The sequence below is a fragment of the Pectinophora gossypiella genome, chromosome 2 (genome assembly GCF_024362695.1).
Source record: "Pectinophora gossypiella chromosome 2, ilPecGoss1.1, whole genome shotgun sequence".
Lineage (NCBI taxonomy): Eukaryota > Metazoa > Arthropoda > Insecta > Lepidoptera > Gelechiidae > Pectinophora > Pectinophora gossypiella.
Window position 1 is genome coordinate 3155228 of NC_065405.1, and position 19289 is coordinate 3174516.

Below are 19289 nucleotides of genomic sequence, written 5' to 3' on the forward strand. Positions count from 1 at the left end.
TCTTGATGTGGATGCTTGCCGGTGATCAGAACCGGTTGGATTTTTACGCGCTGGCGGCGTTGGCGTGAGCGGCGCCGAAGCCGTGGGTGTTGGCGGCGGAGTTGGCCACCCTGTAGCCAGCGGACAGACCCTGGCTCTTCGCAGACGACGAGGCGGATCCGAGGCCGGAGGTCTGAGCGTCAGCGGAGGTCCTGCCACCATACAGGGATCCTTGGCTGACAGCGTTGGATTTGGCTACACCGAAACCAGAGTTGGTGTTTGCCAGGGCAGAGCCGTATCCCATACCAGTGTTAGCGGCAGACTTGGCAGAGCCGTAACCGGCACCGTTGACGTCAGCGTTAGCGTTGGCAGATCCATAACCAGCGCCATGAGTGTTGGCAGCGGACTTGGCGGAACCGAATCCAGAGTTGGTGTTGGCCAGAGACTGGGCGGAGCCGTAGCCCTGGGTGTTGGCGGCAGAGTTGGCAGAACCGTAGCCAGCACCCTGGGTTCTAGCAGCGGAGATGGCAGATCCGGCGTCGGCGTTGACGTTAGCGTTGGCGTTGGCAGATCCGAGGTCAGCGCCGTAAGTATTAGCGGCAGACAGGGCGGAGCCATAGCCAGCGTCGTATGTCTGAGCGGTAGACTTAGCAGCACCGAAGCCGGACTGAGTGTTGGCCTGAGCAAGGGCACCAGCAGGGGAGTCATACAGGGTTCCAAAACGCCAGCCGGTGAATTTTTGACCGGAGGTCTTGGCAGAGGATGCGGCGCTGCCATACTGGCCGTTCACGTTAGCGTTGGAGGAAGCAGATCCGTAACCGGCTCCGTAGCCTTGGGTCTTAGCGGCGACGATGGCTGCGTCTTCGGCGTTGGTGTTAGCGAGGGAGGAGGCAGAACCGTAATCACCGGTAGTCTGGGTCTGGGCTGTGGTCTGGGCAGCACCAAGTGCTCCTTGAGCCTGGGACGAGGCAGAGCCGAAACCACCCATTCCCTGTGTCCTGGCGGCGGTGACGGCGGAGCCGTAGCCATTGTTGGCGTTGGACGCGGCGGAGCCGAAGCCAGAGCCGGAAGTCTTGGCGTTGGAGGCAGTGAGGCCGTAGCTGCCGACACCTCTCTGAGTCTGGGCGGAGGACTGAGCCGCGCCGGCACCGTTGGTGATGGCGGATGAGATGGAGGAGTCAGAGCCGCCGTTCATGATGGCAGAGGACTGCGCGGAGACGGGGCCCTGAGCGGGGATCTCGTAGCTGATCTCGGCAGGGACTTCAAAGTTCTGTTGGTAGGCGATGACCGTCTCAGGGGCGGGCACGGGGTAGTAGGGCCCATTCTGGGCCTGAGCGGTAGCTTTAGCGGAGCCGTAGGTGGGGAGAGCGGGGACTTCATAGGTCTGGGCGATGGGTTGTACAGGGTAGGCGAGGAGGACGTCATTGTTGTAGGCCTGCGCCACTCCCTGTGCCACGCCGCCGTTACTGGAGGCAGAGCCCGATGCCTGGCTGAGCCCACCCATGTTGCTGCTGTATGCTTGCCCGATAGAGAAGCCGCGTCCATCACGGTATAATACTCCTGTGTGAAAAGAGATAAGTATAGGTTAATTTGCGGTTTATATTTTGAATTTATAATAATGTTAAAATAAGTAATGTGTGATGTAAAGAGTTTATAGTTCTCAGTTTTAAATAAAATTAAGCGCAGCACTTAAAACACCACTTAAGAGACCAAAATTATGTGGTTTTTGAATTGTCAAGTAATTTTAATTAAGTAAAAATTTCAAGTGATAATTTGGTAAACAAAAAAGGTTGTTCAATACATTGTTCAAAACGAATATTTGTTGTGAAATCTAAAGTGTCAACTATATGAAAAAAAATATCAGTAAGTATTTATTATTCGACTCACCGTTTATAAGGACGGGGTTGCACTGGGCGAGGGCGAGTACCGCCGCAGCGACAACGAATTTGGCTGCCATTTTGCAGGTGAGTGAATGTATGAGAGCGACGCGGATCAATGGATGCAGTGAGAGCATTTCTCCGCGCTTATATAGTTGAATCGCTAGCCACTAGTTTCCACCACTCCCGCGCACTAATCCGCACGACTGACCCAAAATCCTTGAACTTCACCTAGAAAAAATCGCTAATCTGATAGATCACCATAAATCTTGTAATCAAAGATTAATGTGTACACTACTTAAATATATCCGACTGCTCGAAATAAAAGTAGAGTTATGGTTTTCACGAGTATCCATGCCAGTATCGTACTATTCTTAAGTATTTATATACTTACGTTGATAATAATGTAGAACATTTTTTTTAAGTAAGTAAGTACCTAACTATGCTGTTCTGGGAGCAAATAAAAAACATAGAACACGTTCAGCTGCTTGTCTTCCCGGGCATGTCGTAAAAACCGACAGAGGGATTGCGTCCTCTAACATGATGGACTAATGTTATGGGCGATAGGCTGATCCCTTATCACCATAAGGTTCATCATATCCATCTTAGGACTTCGTATCAACAGTGGCTGCAAGTTGTCTTTGATTACTTGTGGCTCTGCCCACCCCATTTGGGATTACGGGCGTGAGTTTATGTATGTGTATGTAAGTACCTAACTATTAAGTTTTATATTTTTTATGTTCTGTGTGGATGTAATTAAAATAGTTTTTGATTATGGTTCCTTGTTGTTGGGATGTTTTCTTTCCTTGCCCAGGGTTCTCAGTGGCGGTGCATTGCAGGAATACCTTCTACCCGACTGTGGCGAATCAAAAAGGAGGGTTATGTGTTTGTATATAATTATGTATGAATGTATATTAGAGATATATATGTATGTATGTGTATATACACGCATGTTCCAACCTTATACACCACCTATCAGAATGCAACTTAGGTGTCACAAGAAGCGTCTTCATTGTCCGGTATCTGATGTCACGTCAAATTCAATATGGCGCTCTCTAGAGGACATAAACAGAGGACTAAAAAAGAATAATCCAATGTTACAGTGGTGGGTATCAAATGAAAGGGCTTAATTTGCACTATTCAAATATATACATATTACGAGTTTTTGATTGCGCGTTCCAGGACCCCGATACCGACCCCGCCGGCGTGGTCGACGATTTCCCTCATTCAGCGCTTATCGCTATCGACCCACTAGGATCGATTAATTCTTTCAAATATTTTTCCTCTCAGACGACGCCCTGAGCCGAGGTTCGCGCCCAACTGGGCACCCTCAGGCCTGTTGTCTTAAACGTTGTACCGGGTGAGAGCCTTCAGCGCTCCCCATTTGTCCGGCCAAGTAGTTAATGCCATCTGCAGCAAATCTACAATAAGACACGTCAAAAAAAAAAAAAGATTGCGCGTTCTCTTGTATTTACTTGATAATTAAGTTGAATTGATAACGTAACTGCTCAGACATGTTTCAGATAGGTTTTATCTTCAAATCTTGCACAAAATACGTAACGCCGTTATTTTATTTTAATAAATAAATCACCAATATAATATAAATTTAAATATGTTAAGTTTAAAAACTAAAACCGTCAGCTAAAATCCAACTACGGAAAAATCACGCTCTAAATAGTATGAAACAAAATATTTACTCGTATCTGATTATCTTCCAAATGATTTACTTTTAACAAATCAAATTTATTTGCATACTATGATAGAGTAAAGTAATTAATAGCAGTCAAAAAATACACATTATATATACAATAAGAATCTATTTAAGTAGTTAAATATCTATTTAGTCTTCCAAATAGTAATTTTCAGAGAAATATTTTCTTGTGTCATACTTTTTAAAGCGTGATTTTTCCGTTTTAGTTTTTAAACTTATATTTTTTGGACGAATAGCGTAGACCGTATATACTGATGTATGATATTGTAATAAATAATTTCAAACAAAATAAGCAACTTGTATATTTTTTGCTTAAAATAAGTACTTTTTTAGAATTATTCACTATAAATAAATAAAAAAATAAATAAAAAAAATAAAAAGTTAATAAAATTAATTATATTAATTAATTATTATTAATAAATTGAGAATTGAATTACCAATTCAGGTGATATTCAGAGTTCCGTAAAATAAAGACCGTTAGGCGACTGCCACAGCCATTTATTTCAATAAGCTTTTGATGTTAAGACTCTTAAGACTTGAATTTGCGAATACATTATATTGTCCCACATAGTTTTTTGTACTTTTGGCTGAGAAAAGTATTAGGTCCAGAGCATTAAATAAAACTGTAGACTAGATTAACTGGTCTAATGAAATAATTCGCAACTTAAACAAAATAATGTTATCTCTAGCGCCGTTGACTGTGAACTATTTCATTTTCATAACAATAAATAATAATATAGATAAATTAATCGGATCGATCATTGTTGTTGAGAATTAGGCTCATGATCTGGAAGTCCGGGTTCGATTCCCGATGGGGACATTGTCGAAATCACTTTGTGAGACTGTCCTTTGTTTGGTACAGACTTTTCAGACTTGAATCACCCGATTGTCTGAAAAAGTAAGATGATTCCGTGCTTCGGAGGGCACGTTAAGCCGTTGGTCCCGGCTATTAGCCGTAAAAACACCTCCACCAACCCGCAGTGGAGCAGCGTGGTGGAATATGCTCCATACCCGTTGATTGAGGGGAGGCATGTGGCCAGCAGTGGGACGCCTGATACTGATGATTTATGATGATCATCGTGGCGGGCCTTGGAGGAGGCCTATGTACAGCATTCCTTCCGGCTGATGATGATGATGAAATAAATAAAATAATTCTCTCCTTTGTCATAAAAAATACTAACCCAAGAAATAGTAAAAATACAGGGTGTCAGTGGCATCGTAACGAATACTGAGTGATGATGATTCAGATCATGACTCTGAGAATTGGAATTGCAGGTGGAATATCTTGTTAGAAAGTTCATGAAAATTTGTTTTTTTTTTTAAATTACTTATTTTCAGTTCCATACTTTTGCGACAAAAAAATCCACTTGATATCAACTCAGAATTATGGTGTGAATCATCCCTTAAAGTTCTCAACATCTAATTACATTAAAAATGTAAAAAATAAAAAGTAATTAAAAAAAATAACCAAGAACTTTTGTTACCTGGAAATCCTGCGAATGCTCCACCATAGTAACATTACATATGGCAGTAGGTGGAACAACCGTCAGTTCAACCGTCTTTCTATTTGCACTGACATCAGAATTTAAAATCTAAGATTGTATTCAACAAAATGTCATTGGTTTCTTTTACAAGCCGGTTTATTTTTTTTTAATAATTTTCTTTTTAACTTTTTTAAATGTAATAATCCAATAAGTAACACTAAAAATATTATCACGTCAGTAACCAGGTACCTACGTTATCAAAAACACTCCAATATAACAGACCTTATAATACGTTTAATCTTTGTCCGACACACCCTTGACCGTTTTCCAATTTTATTTAGTTTAAGAATAGAATAGAAATCATGTATTATAAAAGGATGCCACAAACAAAGACAAGACAATAGCATCACTTATACATTTTCACAAAACAAATAGGTACAGTCATGAGTAATATCATGTAGCCACTTTAGAACCCTGTCGCACTATCATATTTGACGTTTAATGAGACTTACGGTTTAATTTGTCAGAAAAGTTAATGGGACATGGTATCAAAGCGTATACTTAGAGTGATCATAAAGTGGTGGTGGACGTCACAAGTCGCGGCCTGAACCACGACGCTGGTATTATGTGGACCCTTTTGGGTGAGGCACGAACTACGCTCCTACGTTTACGCTCAAACCATTACTAATGATACTTCAATGACCTCTAATGGCTTCATGAAACCTAAGGATAAGGGTTTCCTACATACAAAATACATCAACGGACTCCCTTGTTATAGTAACATAACAATATTTTTTTGACCATTACTTTTAAAATTTCTAATCCGATTTTGATGAAACTTGTACTATTCCCTAAGTTGGACGATAATTACGAAAAAAGAGTTGTTATTATTTATTGCTATACGATTTACAATTTCGTGGACAAACATACGATGTTAGTGACATCGTAACGTAAACTTTGAAGGATGATTCAGACCATCATTCTCAGTTTATTACAAGTGGAATTTTCCATCGCAAAAGTATGGAAATGTAAATAATAACACAAAAAAAACATGAATTTTCTGTCAGGAAATTCCACTTGATATCAAGTCAGAATCATAGTCTAAATCATCCCGCTTAGTATTCGTTAGAACGTCTAACACCCTGTATGTACATACATACAAAGATACATTAGTACATACATATAGACTAATGATATAGTACCTGTGAATTTTGGCACACATGTTTGGAAGTCCAAATATAATATTGTGCAATTTCGATAATATTACATACAACATACAAGTCAAATTCTTCTTCTTCTATCGTGTGGGTTGTGAGGTGAATTACCAACCTCATCAATCCTGGTGTCAGGATTACTATAAGTCAAATTGATTACCTCCTCTTTGAAGTCGGTTAAAAATAAATAGGTACCTATGAAAAACTAGTAATACCAGGTATATCAGACCTGTGATTAACTAAATATTATTTGTTTAGTTGGAGGTACTATAGTTATAAGTAGGTATTATCGAAAAGATTAAACAAATCAATATTAATTAGGTATTGGTATTGGTGCTAATTTCTGTGGACACTATCTAATTTTATATTATGATATACCTGTCATTTTCTTATCCGCTGAAAAAGAAAGGAACAGGTAATCGACAGGCATAAAATTTATGGAACATGCGTGTATTTTAGCATAAATCTAAAACAAACGTCTAAAAAATTTACATTGGCCAAAAACAGAATTAAGTAGACAGCATAAGTCAATCATCAAAGCGATTTGCACCTGCTTCTGTTGCGGCTTAAGTCTGTGTATACCCATTTCTCATTTTGTATATCATTGTATTTAAATAAAAAAGAAAATACCAATAAATCAAAATACAAAAGTTTAGGACTTTAACAATCGTTTATTACATCACTCAATCATAATCAATAATCATAAGCAATACGACAATAAATAAATAAATTAGATTTTAAATGCTATCAAATCACTATGCAAATACATCAAGACAAGTTTTCGGATTCGTCGGAAGTCGTCTTGATGTGGATGCTTGCCGGTGATGAGAACCGGTTAGATTTTTACGCGCTGGCGGCGTTGGCGTGAGCGGCGCCGAAGCCGTGGGTGTTGGCGGCGGAGTTTGCCACCCTGTAGCCAGCGGACAGACCCTGGCTCTTCGCAGACGACGATGCGGATCCGAGGCCGGAGGTCTGAGCGTCAGCGGAGGTCCTGCCACCATACAGGGATCCTTGGCTGACAGCGTTGGATTTGGCTACACCGAAACCAGAGTTGGTGTTTGCCAGGGCAGAGCCGTATCCCATACCAGTGTTAGCGGCAGACTTGGCAGAGCCGTAACCGGCACCGTTGACGTCAGCGTTGGCGTTGGCAGATCCATAACCAGCGCCGTGAGTGTTGGCAGCGGACTTGGCGGAACCGAATCCAGAGTTGGTGTTGGCCAGAGACTGGGCGGAGCCGTAGCCCTGGGTGTTGGCGGCAGAGTTGGCAGAACCGTAGCCAGCACCCTGGGTTCTAGCAGCGGAGATGGCAGATCCGGCGCCGCCGTTGACGTTAGCGTTGGCGTTGGCAGATCCGAGGTCAGCGCCGTAAGTGTTAGCGGTAGACAGGGCGGAGCCATAACCAGCGTCGTATGTCTGAGCGGTAGACTTAGCCGCACCGAAGCCGGACTGAGTGTTGGCCTGAGCAAGGGCACCGGCAGGGGAGTCATATAGGGTTCCGAAACGCCAGCTGATAGTCTTCTGGTTGGAGGTCTTGGCCGAGGACGCGGCGTTGCCGTACTGCCCATTCACGTTGGCATTGGAGGAAGCAGATCCGTAACCGGCTCCGTAGCCTTGGGTCTTGGCGGCGACGATGGCTGCGTCTTCGGCGTTGGTGTTAGCGAGGGAGGAGGCAGAACCGTAATCACCGGTAGTCTGGGTCTGGGCTGTGGTCTGGGCAGCACCAAGTGCTCCTTGAGCCTGGGACGAGGCAGAGCCGAAACCACCCATTCCCTGTGTCCTGGCGGCGGTGATGGCGGAGCCGTAGCCAGTGTTGGCGTTGGACGCAGCGGAGCCGAAGCCGGAGCCGGAAGTCTTGGCGTTGGAGGCGGTGAGGCCGTAGCTGCCGACACCTCTCTGAGTCTGGGCGGAGGACTGAGCCGCGCCGGCACCGTTGGTGATGGCGGATGAGATGGAGGAGTCAGAGCCGCCATTCATGATGGCAGAGGACTGCGCGGAGACGGGGCCCTGAGCGGGGATCTCGTAGCTGATCTCGGCAGGGACTTCAAAGTTCTGTTGGTAGGCGATGACCGTCTCAGGGGCGGGCACGGGGTAGTAGGGCCCGTTCTGGGCCTGAGCGGTGGCCTTAGCGGAGCCGTAGGTGGGGAGAGCGGGGACTTCATAGGTCTGGGCGATGGGTTGTACGGGGTAGGCGAGGAGGACGTCATTGTTGTAGGCCTGCGCCACTCCCTGAGCCACACCGCCGTTACTGGAGGCAGAGCCTGATGCCTGGCTGAGCCCACCCATGTTGCTGCTGTATGCTTGCCCGATAGAGAAGCCGCGTCCATCACGGAATAGTACTCCTGTATGATGAAAGATAGGTTATAAGTATGTATTTCATTCGGAATTTGTATTATGAAATTTATAGAAATCAATATTATAACTTCAAACTATGTACTATGGTTTAATAAAATAAAATTAAAGTTTTAAATTAAAATGTTAATTAAAATAAGACCAAAACAGAATTTGACGAGGTAAAATATTTTTTTGAAATTGTATAAACAAAAAACGAATTTTAACACATTTTAACAATGTGACCACAAGGAATTGGAAATGTGAAAAATGTATAATTATTGATAATTTTAAAAATATAATTATTTATATTTTATGTTAAGGTAGGTAGGTAAGGTAGGTAGGTAGGTACCTATTCGACTCACCGTTTATAAGGACGGGGTTGCACTGGGCGAGGGCGAGTACCGCCGCAGCGACAACGAATTTGGCTGCCATTTTGCAGGTGAGTGAATGTATGAGAGCGACGCGGATCAATGGATGCAGTGAGAGCATTTCTCCGAGCTTATATAGTTGAATCGCTAGCCACTGGTTGCCACCACTCCCGCGCACCAATCCGCACGACTGACCCAAAACCCGTGAACTTCACCTAGAAAAATCGCGAATCTGATAGACGGTCGTAAATCTTTAGTAAGTAATAAATACCAATGACGCATGACCCTTATTTTTGCGAGTATCAACTTTGAAAAAGGAAGGCGCTTTTAAATTACTCGCAAGTTTATGCAGGTACTTACCTAACTTGTTTACGTTCTCGATCGTTGAACCGTTTGTTCGATAGATGTGGCGATAACATTGATAGACCGCAAATTACTTTGTATGTTAAGTAGTATTCAGTCAGTATATCTCATGCTCTATCATCATTATACCGTTTTTTCACAGGGTCCGCTTACCTAACCTGAAGATTTGACATGTCCGGTTTTTTACAGAACTAAGCGACTGCCTGTCTATCGTTACAACCCGCGAAGGGAAAACCAGCCCAATACAGTTTAGGTCACATACCTCCGAAAATGCAGTTTTTGGAAATGTGGGTTCGGTGTTTTCCTTCACCGCTGAGCACGTGATAATAATTTATGATCATGAAAATCATTGGTTTAGGCCTTAGGCAAGAGTTCTGAATACAGGCCTACTACGGTTATATATATATCATGCTCTATAATATATATAAGATATAACAATATTGTTATGCATTTAGGTATATAGTGCTATTATATATGAATTTTGCATAGCGTTCATATAGTTTTATAATGGAGCCTGTGTACGAAACGAACGGTCACAGTACTCAGTTATTTCCTCAACAAAAACCTTACCTATTTGTTATTTAAGATAAACTCAATTGATTATTAAGTACATACACTACATATATATATATATAAGGTAAATGGTTATTTAGAAGATTATTGGATTAATTGTCTGGGACCCGAATTATTAAATTGTATAAGAATATTTTATATTTTTTAAAGAGGGCCAGTGCCGATATTTATCTTGCAGCTTCTCCCCGGTTATACAGGATGTGAGAAGCTGCAGAAGTTGTTTTAGGCGGATGAGGCGTTCGTTATGTAAAAAATGACTATTCAAACGGTAACTGTGTTACTAAATAGACTACTAAATAGATATATTTTTGAATTTTAATTGATTGAAAACAACTTTTTATTACATTATAATGAAAGGCTAATAGACAATATACCTAATTCAGTAGCTATTTTAATAGTTTGCTGTCGAAATCTTATATGGTAATGAAACTGATACTAATCTAATAAAAGTTTTAGATTTAATGTTGATTTACGTTAATTTTAAAATACGTTTGCCGGAATTCAAAAACAGAATTTATGTTCTAGAATTATGTATATCGGAATTCAAAAACAGAATGTATTTTCTAGAATTATCTTTACAAGTTTCGTTTAGCCAAAAGTTCAACAGAGTTCAAGGCGGGTGATGTCACTCAAATTATAAAATAATACCGTAATAATAATGCTGCATGGAAGTGCTAAATGACGGATGAACGGCATCTTGTGTGGTCTTTCTTTGATGCATATAGAAAAACTATTAAGATTGTGTTTGGTACAAAGATAAATCAATCTTTTCTGTTCTTGAGGGCTAAAAAGGTACATCGAAGCGACTCAACTACAAAAAGCAATATTGCTATTTGACATTTGTTGATATTGCGTATTTTATATGCAAAAATGTCAAATAGCAATATTGCTTTCTTAGATTGCTTTCAAAACTTTCAACTCGCGAAGGGAAACCCAGCCAAATATAGGTTAAGTCACAAATCATCGAGACAAGTCTCGGCCCAGGGCCCTAGACGTTCAAAAATAGTATTTATGTCTACATCTTTTTGTATATAAACAAATTAGAATTCTCATATACATATACTTACCAATGAAGAGCTACAAATGTTGCCATGTCATACATAGATCCGCCAAACGGTAGTGTCGGGTATAACCGCGGGCGAAATATTATGTAAAACAAACGACTATCTGACCATATGTGTATCAAAATGTTAATACGATATAGTAAATAAGACAAGGGCATTAGACTGTTTGTGTTTCTGTCTTACTTGCGGCGAAGAGCGATTTTTTAAGTGTTGACTATTTAGATAAGGTCGATTTTTGTTTTGTAAATTGGAAAAAATCTGATGACGTCATAGAAGGATCATATACTGGGAAGGCTTTTTAATATTAACGAAACGAAAATTGACCTCTATTCTGTGACAGTGATTATAATTCTATATAAAACTGAATATTCTGGAAAATTCTACTGCACACTCTGCTTGAGAAGCCTTCGATAGTTCGTCGCTAACAGTCGTATCTAAAATTTTGGCTAAGTATTTTGTTTTGCAAATTTTGTCAATAACACACAAATTATTTTAGCAGATTTGTCAGTTTGCAAAGTAAGTTAGTTGTCGGCTTGGTGTCGTTTCATTCTTCTACTCAGACCCAATATGGATATAGTTATGACATTATGTTTACGAATTCAGAAATCAGAATCATTTATTCAACGTAATTATCATGGATAAACTTTTTGAAGGTAAATAGCAGTAATAGTTTGTTTGTTTGGTTGTAACAGTTTTGAATCTACGTCATACACTGGGAAGAAAAAATACAACATACATACATACATTTATGTTATTGTTATTTATAAAAGGGCAAGTATTTTTTTTTCTTATTTCAAGGAAGATTATATTTAGTATTCGGACCAAACCTCAAATTAGAAGTTAATGTCAGGTGACAAAGTTTTCTATAGCAGTTAAATTGATATAGTTGGATGTATCCGTGATAAACGGTATCGCTGGTACCGTTTTAAATTGGGTTTATTTTATTACTTCTTTTTATAGAGTTAATGAACTTCATAGTTTATTTATAGTTATACATAATATTTAGTTAGTAGTTACTATGGAAAAAAAGGACATAATTATAAAGTTGCTGCTGTGCCCTGTGGGATGTACATATATGTGAAGTATCTTCCCGGAAAACGACTCTGTAGATAGCTAAGAAGAAACGGAGGCTATTGTTAATTATTGTTAAATTAAAAACCTCCTTTAATTATTGTTAACATTCTCAACCACTTTTAGTCTCTCGGTATTTGAATTAATATTCATTCATAAAGAAAAAACTAAACGAAGAAGTTTTATTATTATTATTATTTAATTAAGATGGGTTTGCTCTTGACTTCATTATTTTGTTATTTATGTTTATTTTTTTAATATTTTGGTTTATATATTCGAGATGTGATCTCGATTATTTGAATGAATATTCAATAGTTCTTAATGGGGTGTCAATTACTTAGACTGATGAAATGAGGAAGCTTTTAAAGCTCGCTAATAGGCGCGTACTTCTATCGTGTGGGTTGTGAGGTGAATTACTAACCTCATCAACCCTGGTGTCAGGGTTAGTATTGAGCCGCCATAGGCCTCTGACATGGCTCATGTAACGATTACTATTCATTTACATAGTAAGTGTTAACCTACCTACTGAAATACCCCGCCTTCTTAAAATACTTAAATAAAATGCTATTATTACTTTGACTGAAACATCTTTTTGTTGTGATAAAAAATTAAAAATAAAAGATACAATAAATTATGCATTCAATTTGTATCGAATTGCATGTGTTTTAGAAAGCTGATAAGCTTTCAGTATTAGAAGAAAGTTGCCGTATGAAAACTTTCTAAATAAAAGTTGTTACATTATAGTGGTTGTGATTTTGTTATTTTATGTGTCATAGGATATTAATTATTATATTTCTATACCAGCCTTTGCCCGCGGCTTCGCTCGCGTTAAATTCGGGGTAACGCGGTTCCCCTTTCGTACGTTGAAATTTGCTAAGAGTCCCATATAAAATGTCACCCCCTCTTTGAAGTGGTTGATGGCAATTTTCCAAAATACTTAAATGAATCCCGTTTTTGTTTTTTTAGTCATTAATACTCCGCATCTAAAATAATTTATTTCAAAATAGTTAATCTATATACGGAACATTTACAATAAGAACTCCAGCCGTATATACCTCTACTTTGGCGCACCCTCAATACTCAATAGGCTAGTTTCCCTCCTATTCCCAATAGTCTTACCGAGTAGTCTTACCTTGAACTACTGGGAATTTTCTTTCCAATAGACTTACTGAATAGTATCATCATCATCAGCCCATTAATGGGCCTTCTCTATGGATGGGTAGGGAGATCGGGCCTTAAACCATCACGCGGGCCCAGTGCGGATTGATGGTTATTAACGACTGCTGATGCAGCCGGGACCAACGGCTTAACGTGCCTTCCGAAGCACGGAGGAGCTCGAGATGAATTTTTTTTTGTGGTCACCCATCCAATAACCGGCCTTTGCGAAAGTTGCTTTACTTCAACAATCGCAGACCGAGCGCGTTAACCGCTGCGCCACCGAGCTCCTCAATAGAATAGTAAGACTGAATAGTAAGACTCCGCTTTTCCCATAATGGGAACGAAATTTCCAGTAGTTCAACTGGTAAGACCACTCGGTAAGACTACTGAGAATAGGGGTAGTTTCCAACTAGTCAAATCAGTTACTTTTTATTAAACGTCAAAACACGAAATTACTATGGAATTTGTATGAAAACGCACTCTGTGACGTCATAGAAAAACGTGATAAAATGCCTAACTTATTATTACGATTGTTTTTAATTAAAATTCATAAATATGATAATTAGAAAAAATGATTTTCGTTAGTTTTAGATCTGTCTTTGTTTTGTAATCAGAATTTCATAATTTATCTTGCACCTAGTACAGCCATGAGCAATATTATGTACCCACTTTAGAACCCTGTCGCACTATCATATTTAACATTTAATGAGGCTTACGGTTTTATTTGTCAAAAAAGTTAATGTGACATGGTTTCAAAGTGTAGGTATACATATTAGTACTCATGACCGTACACGACCCAATGGGCAATATCATCATCAAGACAACAAAAACAGCCCACGGTGTTGAATCCTTTCATTGCGACGAAAAGTCAAAGAACCAAAGATTATTCTGATTTTATCATAGACCATCGATACGATAGAACTAAATCTCAAATCTTCACAGTATGAGGTCCAAATGTATATGGTCAGAAAACGGTAAAGTATCCCATTTATTCTACGGTTTATAGAGACAAAAAAAATAACTATCTATCAGATGAAATCATGGTCGTTATAGGCGTCATTATACCTACAGTATTGTAAATAAAATGAGCACAAACTAAAGAAATTAATCTTAAAATTCTGAGAAATGAAACGAAACAATCTCTTCATATTATAAGCTACTTGACAACCTAGTCAAATGAGATACTTTTTACGAAACGTCAAAACGAAAGTTTTCTTTACAGTAGATAGTAAGTTTTAGCGTTGTAAAATTGGCTAGATGACTGGTCCAAGAATCAAGACTTATCCTACCTGCTTTTCCATCGTAAATTTCTTTATCACCTCCGAGATTTTCTAGAATTTTTATTACTTAAAAGTTGGTCTTCTAGCCTCTTATATATCTTTATATTATTGATACCTTTTGCATAGGATGTGTTGCCCTAACTAATAGCTCAACCAGTTCAATCTCTGCCTGGCCGAACGGTGATCCCCAAGACACAGGCCTTTAAGCTTAGTTTGGAGATCAGAGTTCAACAAATAATTTGTACACCTTCTATATAGGCACTTAACTTAATTGCACATCTGTACAAATCTCTTTGATAATAAATAAATAAATTATTATTATTACTTACAGTTTGTATGGAAATACTGTCCTGTGACGTCATCAATAAAAGCGGTCAAACGTCGTACTCATTGTTACTTAATTCATAAATAAAATTCGAAAATAAATCGAAATGTAAAATGAGATTGATTTTTGATCATGTTCGACTGGCTTCTATTTCTAGGTTAGCATTTTATAATTTATCTTTGACCCAGTAAAATACCCTATTGTATAGCTCCAGTACTAAGACTATGTTTATTTATGTTTTAGCCTTTCCCTGTCAACAACAATATTTGTTTTGATAAGCAACTTTTTCTTTCTAACAGTCGCAAAAAAAGGTACAAAAACTACCGGTCAGCCAGCTTAGAGACAATGGCGACACTGTCACCAATATGTCTCTTCGGATAAGACGCCGTCTGCCCGTGACAAAATCAGTACAGAGTAATGAGAGAAATAGATACCTAGAGAATAAGAGAAACAGGTACCTATTATGTTTCTAGGTACTTATATTGCATTGGTCGTAAAAATCAGCTGATTATTATTCCAAGCATATCCATTGTGTCAGTGGTATTTCCTTGTCGGTGAATAAGAAAATTACAGGTTAAATAAATAAAACAAATTACAGTGCTACTTCGAAACAAATTACACTACTACGTAAAAATAAGACCTCCAGATTATGTGGGTAACGTTACAACCAATCTTAACACACCAGGGCTTAGACCAAGAGGACGACCAAAAACAAGATGGGCGGATGTGGTCAAAAAGGACCTGTGTATGTGCAATGTCTCCGAGAACGACACGTCCGATAGAGCGAAGTGGAAGAGAAGTACGAAGAAGGCAGACCCCACCATCAGATGGGAATAGTAAATGCCAAGGAGAGAGAGAGAGAGAGAGAGAGAGAGAGAGAGAGAGAGAGAGAGAGAGACAGTGCTACTTGTAACTATGAGAAATAATAAGCATTTTTCATTTTCATGTGATGACCTGTAATGACTAATGACGATATTGGTGCCAATTCCTGTATTCACCATCTATCATCTATATGTGTAGCTATAGGAATGGTGTTTAAGTTATTAAAATGAAATTAAATGATGTCTACAGGAATTATCACCAATATCGTCATTACATCACATTCTAAAATGAAAAATGCTTATAATTTTCATAATTACAAGTAGCACTGTAATTTGTTTTATTTATTTGTTTATTTATTATGGTGCAAAACACACATAAGAAAAGTTCCGGTATGCCAAAACGACTGACGAACGACATGTGGTTTTGCCTCTCCTAGATCATAATGTATGATTGTGTGTGTGTGTGTATCTTTACTCGTAATTACTCTGTAAATATGGTAATTTTCTACGCAGGATATCTCCGATCGTGTACAGTCGACGTCGATTAATTACCACTCGATTCTATGCCATAGATACTTAACATTGAACCAAGAAGTCACCTACTAAGGTCCACTTTGATTTATTGATCGCACTACTTTGTGTGAAACCTGATTTATTTACATAATTGATTTTTCTGGCTCCTTTAATAGTCACGAAAGTTGTCTGTTTCTAGCCGAAGTTTTTGTATTCAATATTAACATAACATAATGGTGCTAATTCCTGTAAACACCATCTAATTTTATTTTAAGTTATATCTGTCACTTTCTTATCCGCCGAAAAGGAAAGGGACGGGTAATCGACAAGCATAAAATTTATGGAACACACGTCAATTTTAAGCACAAATCTAAAACAACCGTCTAAAAATTCGCCCGGGTTATTCATTTATTTACTCATTCTTCCTAAAATTAAGAGCTGTCAATCATCCGTCCCTTTCCTTTTCGGCGGATAAGAAAATGACAGGTATAACTTAAAGTAAAATTAAGAGATGTCTGCAGGAATCGGGGCCAATGTCAGCTGAGGCAAGTGGACTGTAGGGTTGCTTGTGGGTTTGGTTTGGTTTGTATGAAGTTCAGTTTCAGCCAAGTCACCGCGACTTTTAAGACGTGCCCGGGTTGATAAGCAGCTGAATGCATTTATTTTTCTAATTTTATATCTAGTACATGAGTAAGTATTTAATTTATGATTCGTATTTTTGTCCATCAATGAGAGCACCTGTTAAGCTCTGCTGTGAAGCCACGTAATCTAGTATGCTCCGTATCCCCTCCAGTTGATTGTTAAGAGGCCTGTGCCCAGCAGTGGGACGTATATAGGCTGTTTATAATGATGACTATGAGTTATTTTTTCAGAAAGGAACCCATTTAAATCGAATAGTCTCCTTCTTATCTGTCTATTTACTTACTTACTATTTATTATTATTAGACAACTCAGAGAAAGTCTAAATAGTTAACTGTTTAACTATACTAATATATCATTTGTTTCATCCTAAACGCTATAAATAAACATGAAACTTCAAAAAAAGCCAAATTTTATTTCCTTCTAATTAGGGATTTCAAGTCGTAAAACCAGGGCATTATGCAGTCATAAAATTCATTTGGAGTTATAAACCACGATGACAGGTTTTGTGAAAAACATGGTATCCGTTTTGTAACAAAAAATGCTTTATCGCATAGTAAAGGATATAAAATGGGCACGTAAAACTAATGGTAAGGATGTTGATTTGATTAAAAATACGATGTTGAAAGGAAAAAAGCGATCAAGTACCTAATTGCCTAAGAAACGCAAATAACGTACTTTATTCTGATCTGTCTAGGTTTAAAGTTATTAAGTCGATTTTACATTATTACGCATCGAGTAGGTTATATAATATAATATAGTAACTATATATGTTATTATTTAAGTATTTTTTGGAAGTTATATTGTATTTAATTTGCAACCGCCATCTTTTAAGTTTGAGAGCCCTCAGCGCTCCCCATTTGTCCGGCCAAGTAGTTAATAAGGTCGTCAATTGCCATGTAAGTATGTACTTAGATAAGTAAGTGTAACTGTTAACTTATTTGATTGCCATAAACTACTAACTATTGTATTGTATTGTTAGCATTGAAGAAAGAATACAATTCCTATAACTCTAACATTAAAATATAAACAAGTACTCATAGTAAAAAAAAAACTGAAATCACTTTTGAAGTAACATCAAGACAACTGCAAAATTGCAAATGAAACCAGCAGTTTTTATTATCTATGGAATGAAGCGTCATTACTATTTTTTATCGCGGTAACAAAGACAACAGTGGAAAATAAGAGATTAAGTAGATAGATAGGTACGTATTTTAGTCAGTCTATCTAAATAATTCACTAATTATTAATAATATAGGTAGGTTCTTAACCACTGAAATATTAACATTCAAAATATACAGTTACTCTGTAACCAAGCATCGCGGATCCAAAACAGTCGACTTGATAAATTGGCAAAAGTTTTTGCTGTTATTAATGGCTAATATAATTAATTAAATGTGTTAGAAAGGCTAGTTAGTCATCGAAAATAATATTTGTTATTGCATTTATTTATTAACAAATTAATCTTTCTAATTTCTATGGATAAAATAAATTACTATTTTGTGGAAACGGTAAAAATACTTCGGGTCAACTAAAAAGTCATATATATGTCACCGTAAAATTGTAAATAACGTTAGATTATAATCTATTGTGAACTGTCGAAAAATTGTGAAACGTAATATACTGCTTACAATTTAACGTATTATTATTCGTCAGATTATAATCTATCGAAGTAAAACTGTTAAATCACAATCTTACAATTGTCAAACTGTCAACTGTCCGACGGCTGTCCCTGATTGGTCGGCCTTACAGTAGACCGTTCTGTGTCCATAGAGTTAGGAATAAAACACAGGTGTCAGTCAAATAAAATAAATGCTCTTCAAGATTGTGAAATCAAGTACGTATTTATTAATTATTTAGTAAGTAATCAATAATTCTGACATCACATGGTAAAAAAAAATGTATCAAAATTAAAAAATCTGAAACGTATCATTCAATATACTTTTCGTGTGTAAGATAAACATGTTGGCGGCATAGGGGTGGCCCAAGGGCCACCCCCGCCGCACCCTAACCTACTGTTATGCCTTGTAAAAATTATGACAAAACACTATTATTCTAAAAAAGAATTATGGATATCTATTTATTAATCCCAAAAATAAGTTATACCTAACAAACCAGTATTCCTAGATGTTATTATGGGAAAGTAAAACTATTATGCTAAAAAACGTTATGCAAAAAGGATTATGATAATTAAAATTATGACAAAAACATTTATGCATTTTAAGAGAATCCCAAATTAACATTATGCTCACTCTAATAGTTTTGTAACTCTATGGTATAGCACGCGAGGTGCGTTTCGTATCACAATTTGACGGTTTCACTTCGATAAATTACAATCTACCGAAAAATAATACGTTAAATTGTAAGCAATATGATACGATTCATAATTATTCGACAGTTCACAATCTCGCGATTGATAGATTATAATCTAACGTTATTTACAATTTTACGGTGACATATATACAATACATGTCATAATGCTTTGAATTGATACTAGAAATATTCACATCTCAATTGC

The 19289-nt window shown here is 38.1% G+C and overlaps 2 protein-coding genes across 2 annotated transcripts; both read right to left on the bottom strand.

Annotated features, from left to right (window-relative positions):
• Positions 1–2: 2 nt before the first annotated feature.
• Positions 3–1936, bottom strand: LOC126372145 (fibroin heavy chain-like). Its single transcript, XM_050017762.1, has 3 exons — positions 1867–1936; positions 524–1539; positions 3–484 (listed from the first exon to the last, which is right to left on the bottom strand). The coding sequence occupies exons 1-3, from the start codon at positions 1934–1936 to the stop codon at positions 44–46; spliced, it is 1527 nt and encodes a 508-aa protein (XP_049873719.1). The 3' UTR covers positions 3–43.
• A 5086-nt stretch (positions 1937–7022) lies between these two features.
• LOC126372109 (fibroin heavy chain-like) lies at positions 7023–15348 on the bottom strand. Its single transcript, XM_050017692.1, has 3 exons — positions 15257–15348; positions 8959–9179; positions 7023–8604 (listed from the first exon to the last, which is right to left on the bottom strand). The coding sequence occupies exons 2-3, from the start codon at positions 9083–9085 to the stop codon at positions 7109–7111; spliced, it is 1623 nt and encodes a 540-aa protein (XP_049873649.1). The 5' UTR covers positions 9086–9179; positions 15257–15348; the 3' UTR covers positions 7023–7108.
• Between the last annotated feature and the right edge of the window lie 3941 nt (positions 15349–19289).

What these genes read in the sequence shown, in the direction of transcription:
- LOC126372145 (XM_050017762.1), bottom strand. Translation starts at nt 1,936, where the DNA reads ATGGCAGCCAAATTCGTTGTCGCTGCGGCGGTACTCGCCCTCGCCCAG. An exon ending in CAACCCCGTCCTTATAAACG is followed by an intron (nt 1,540 to 1,866) that starts GTGAGTCGAATA and finishes CTTTTCACACAG; the next exon opens with GAGTATTATACCGTGATGGA. An exon ending in ACGCCAACGCTAACGTCAAC is followed by an intron (nt 485 to 523) that starts GCCGACGCCGGA and finishes GCTAGAACCCAG; the next exon opens with GGTGCTGGCTACGGTTCTGC.
- LOC126372109 (XM_050017692.1), bottom strand. Translation starts at nt 9,085, where the DNA reads ATGCTCTCACTGCATCCATTGATCCGCGTCGCTCTCATACATTCACTC. An exon ending in CAACCCCGTCCTTATAAACG is followed by an intron (nt 8,605 to 8,958) that starts GTGAGTCGAATA and finishes TTCATCATACAG; the next exon opens with GAGTACTATTCCGTGATGGA.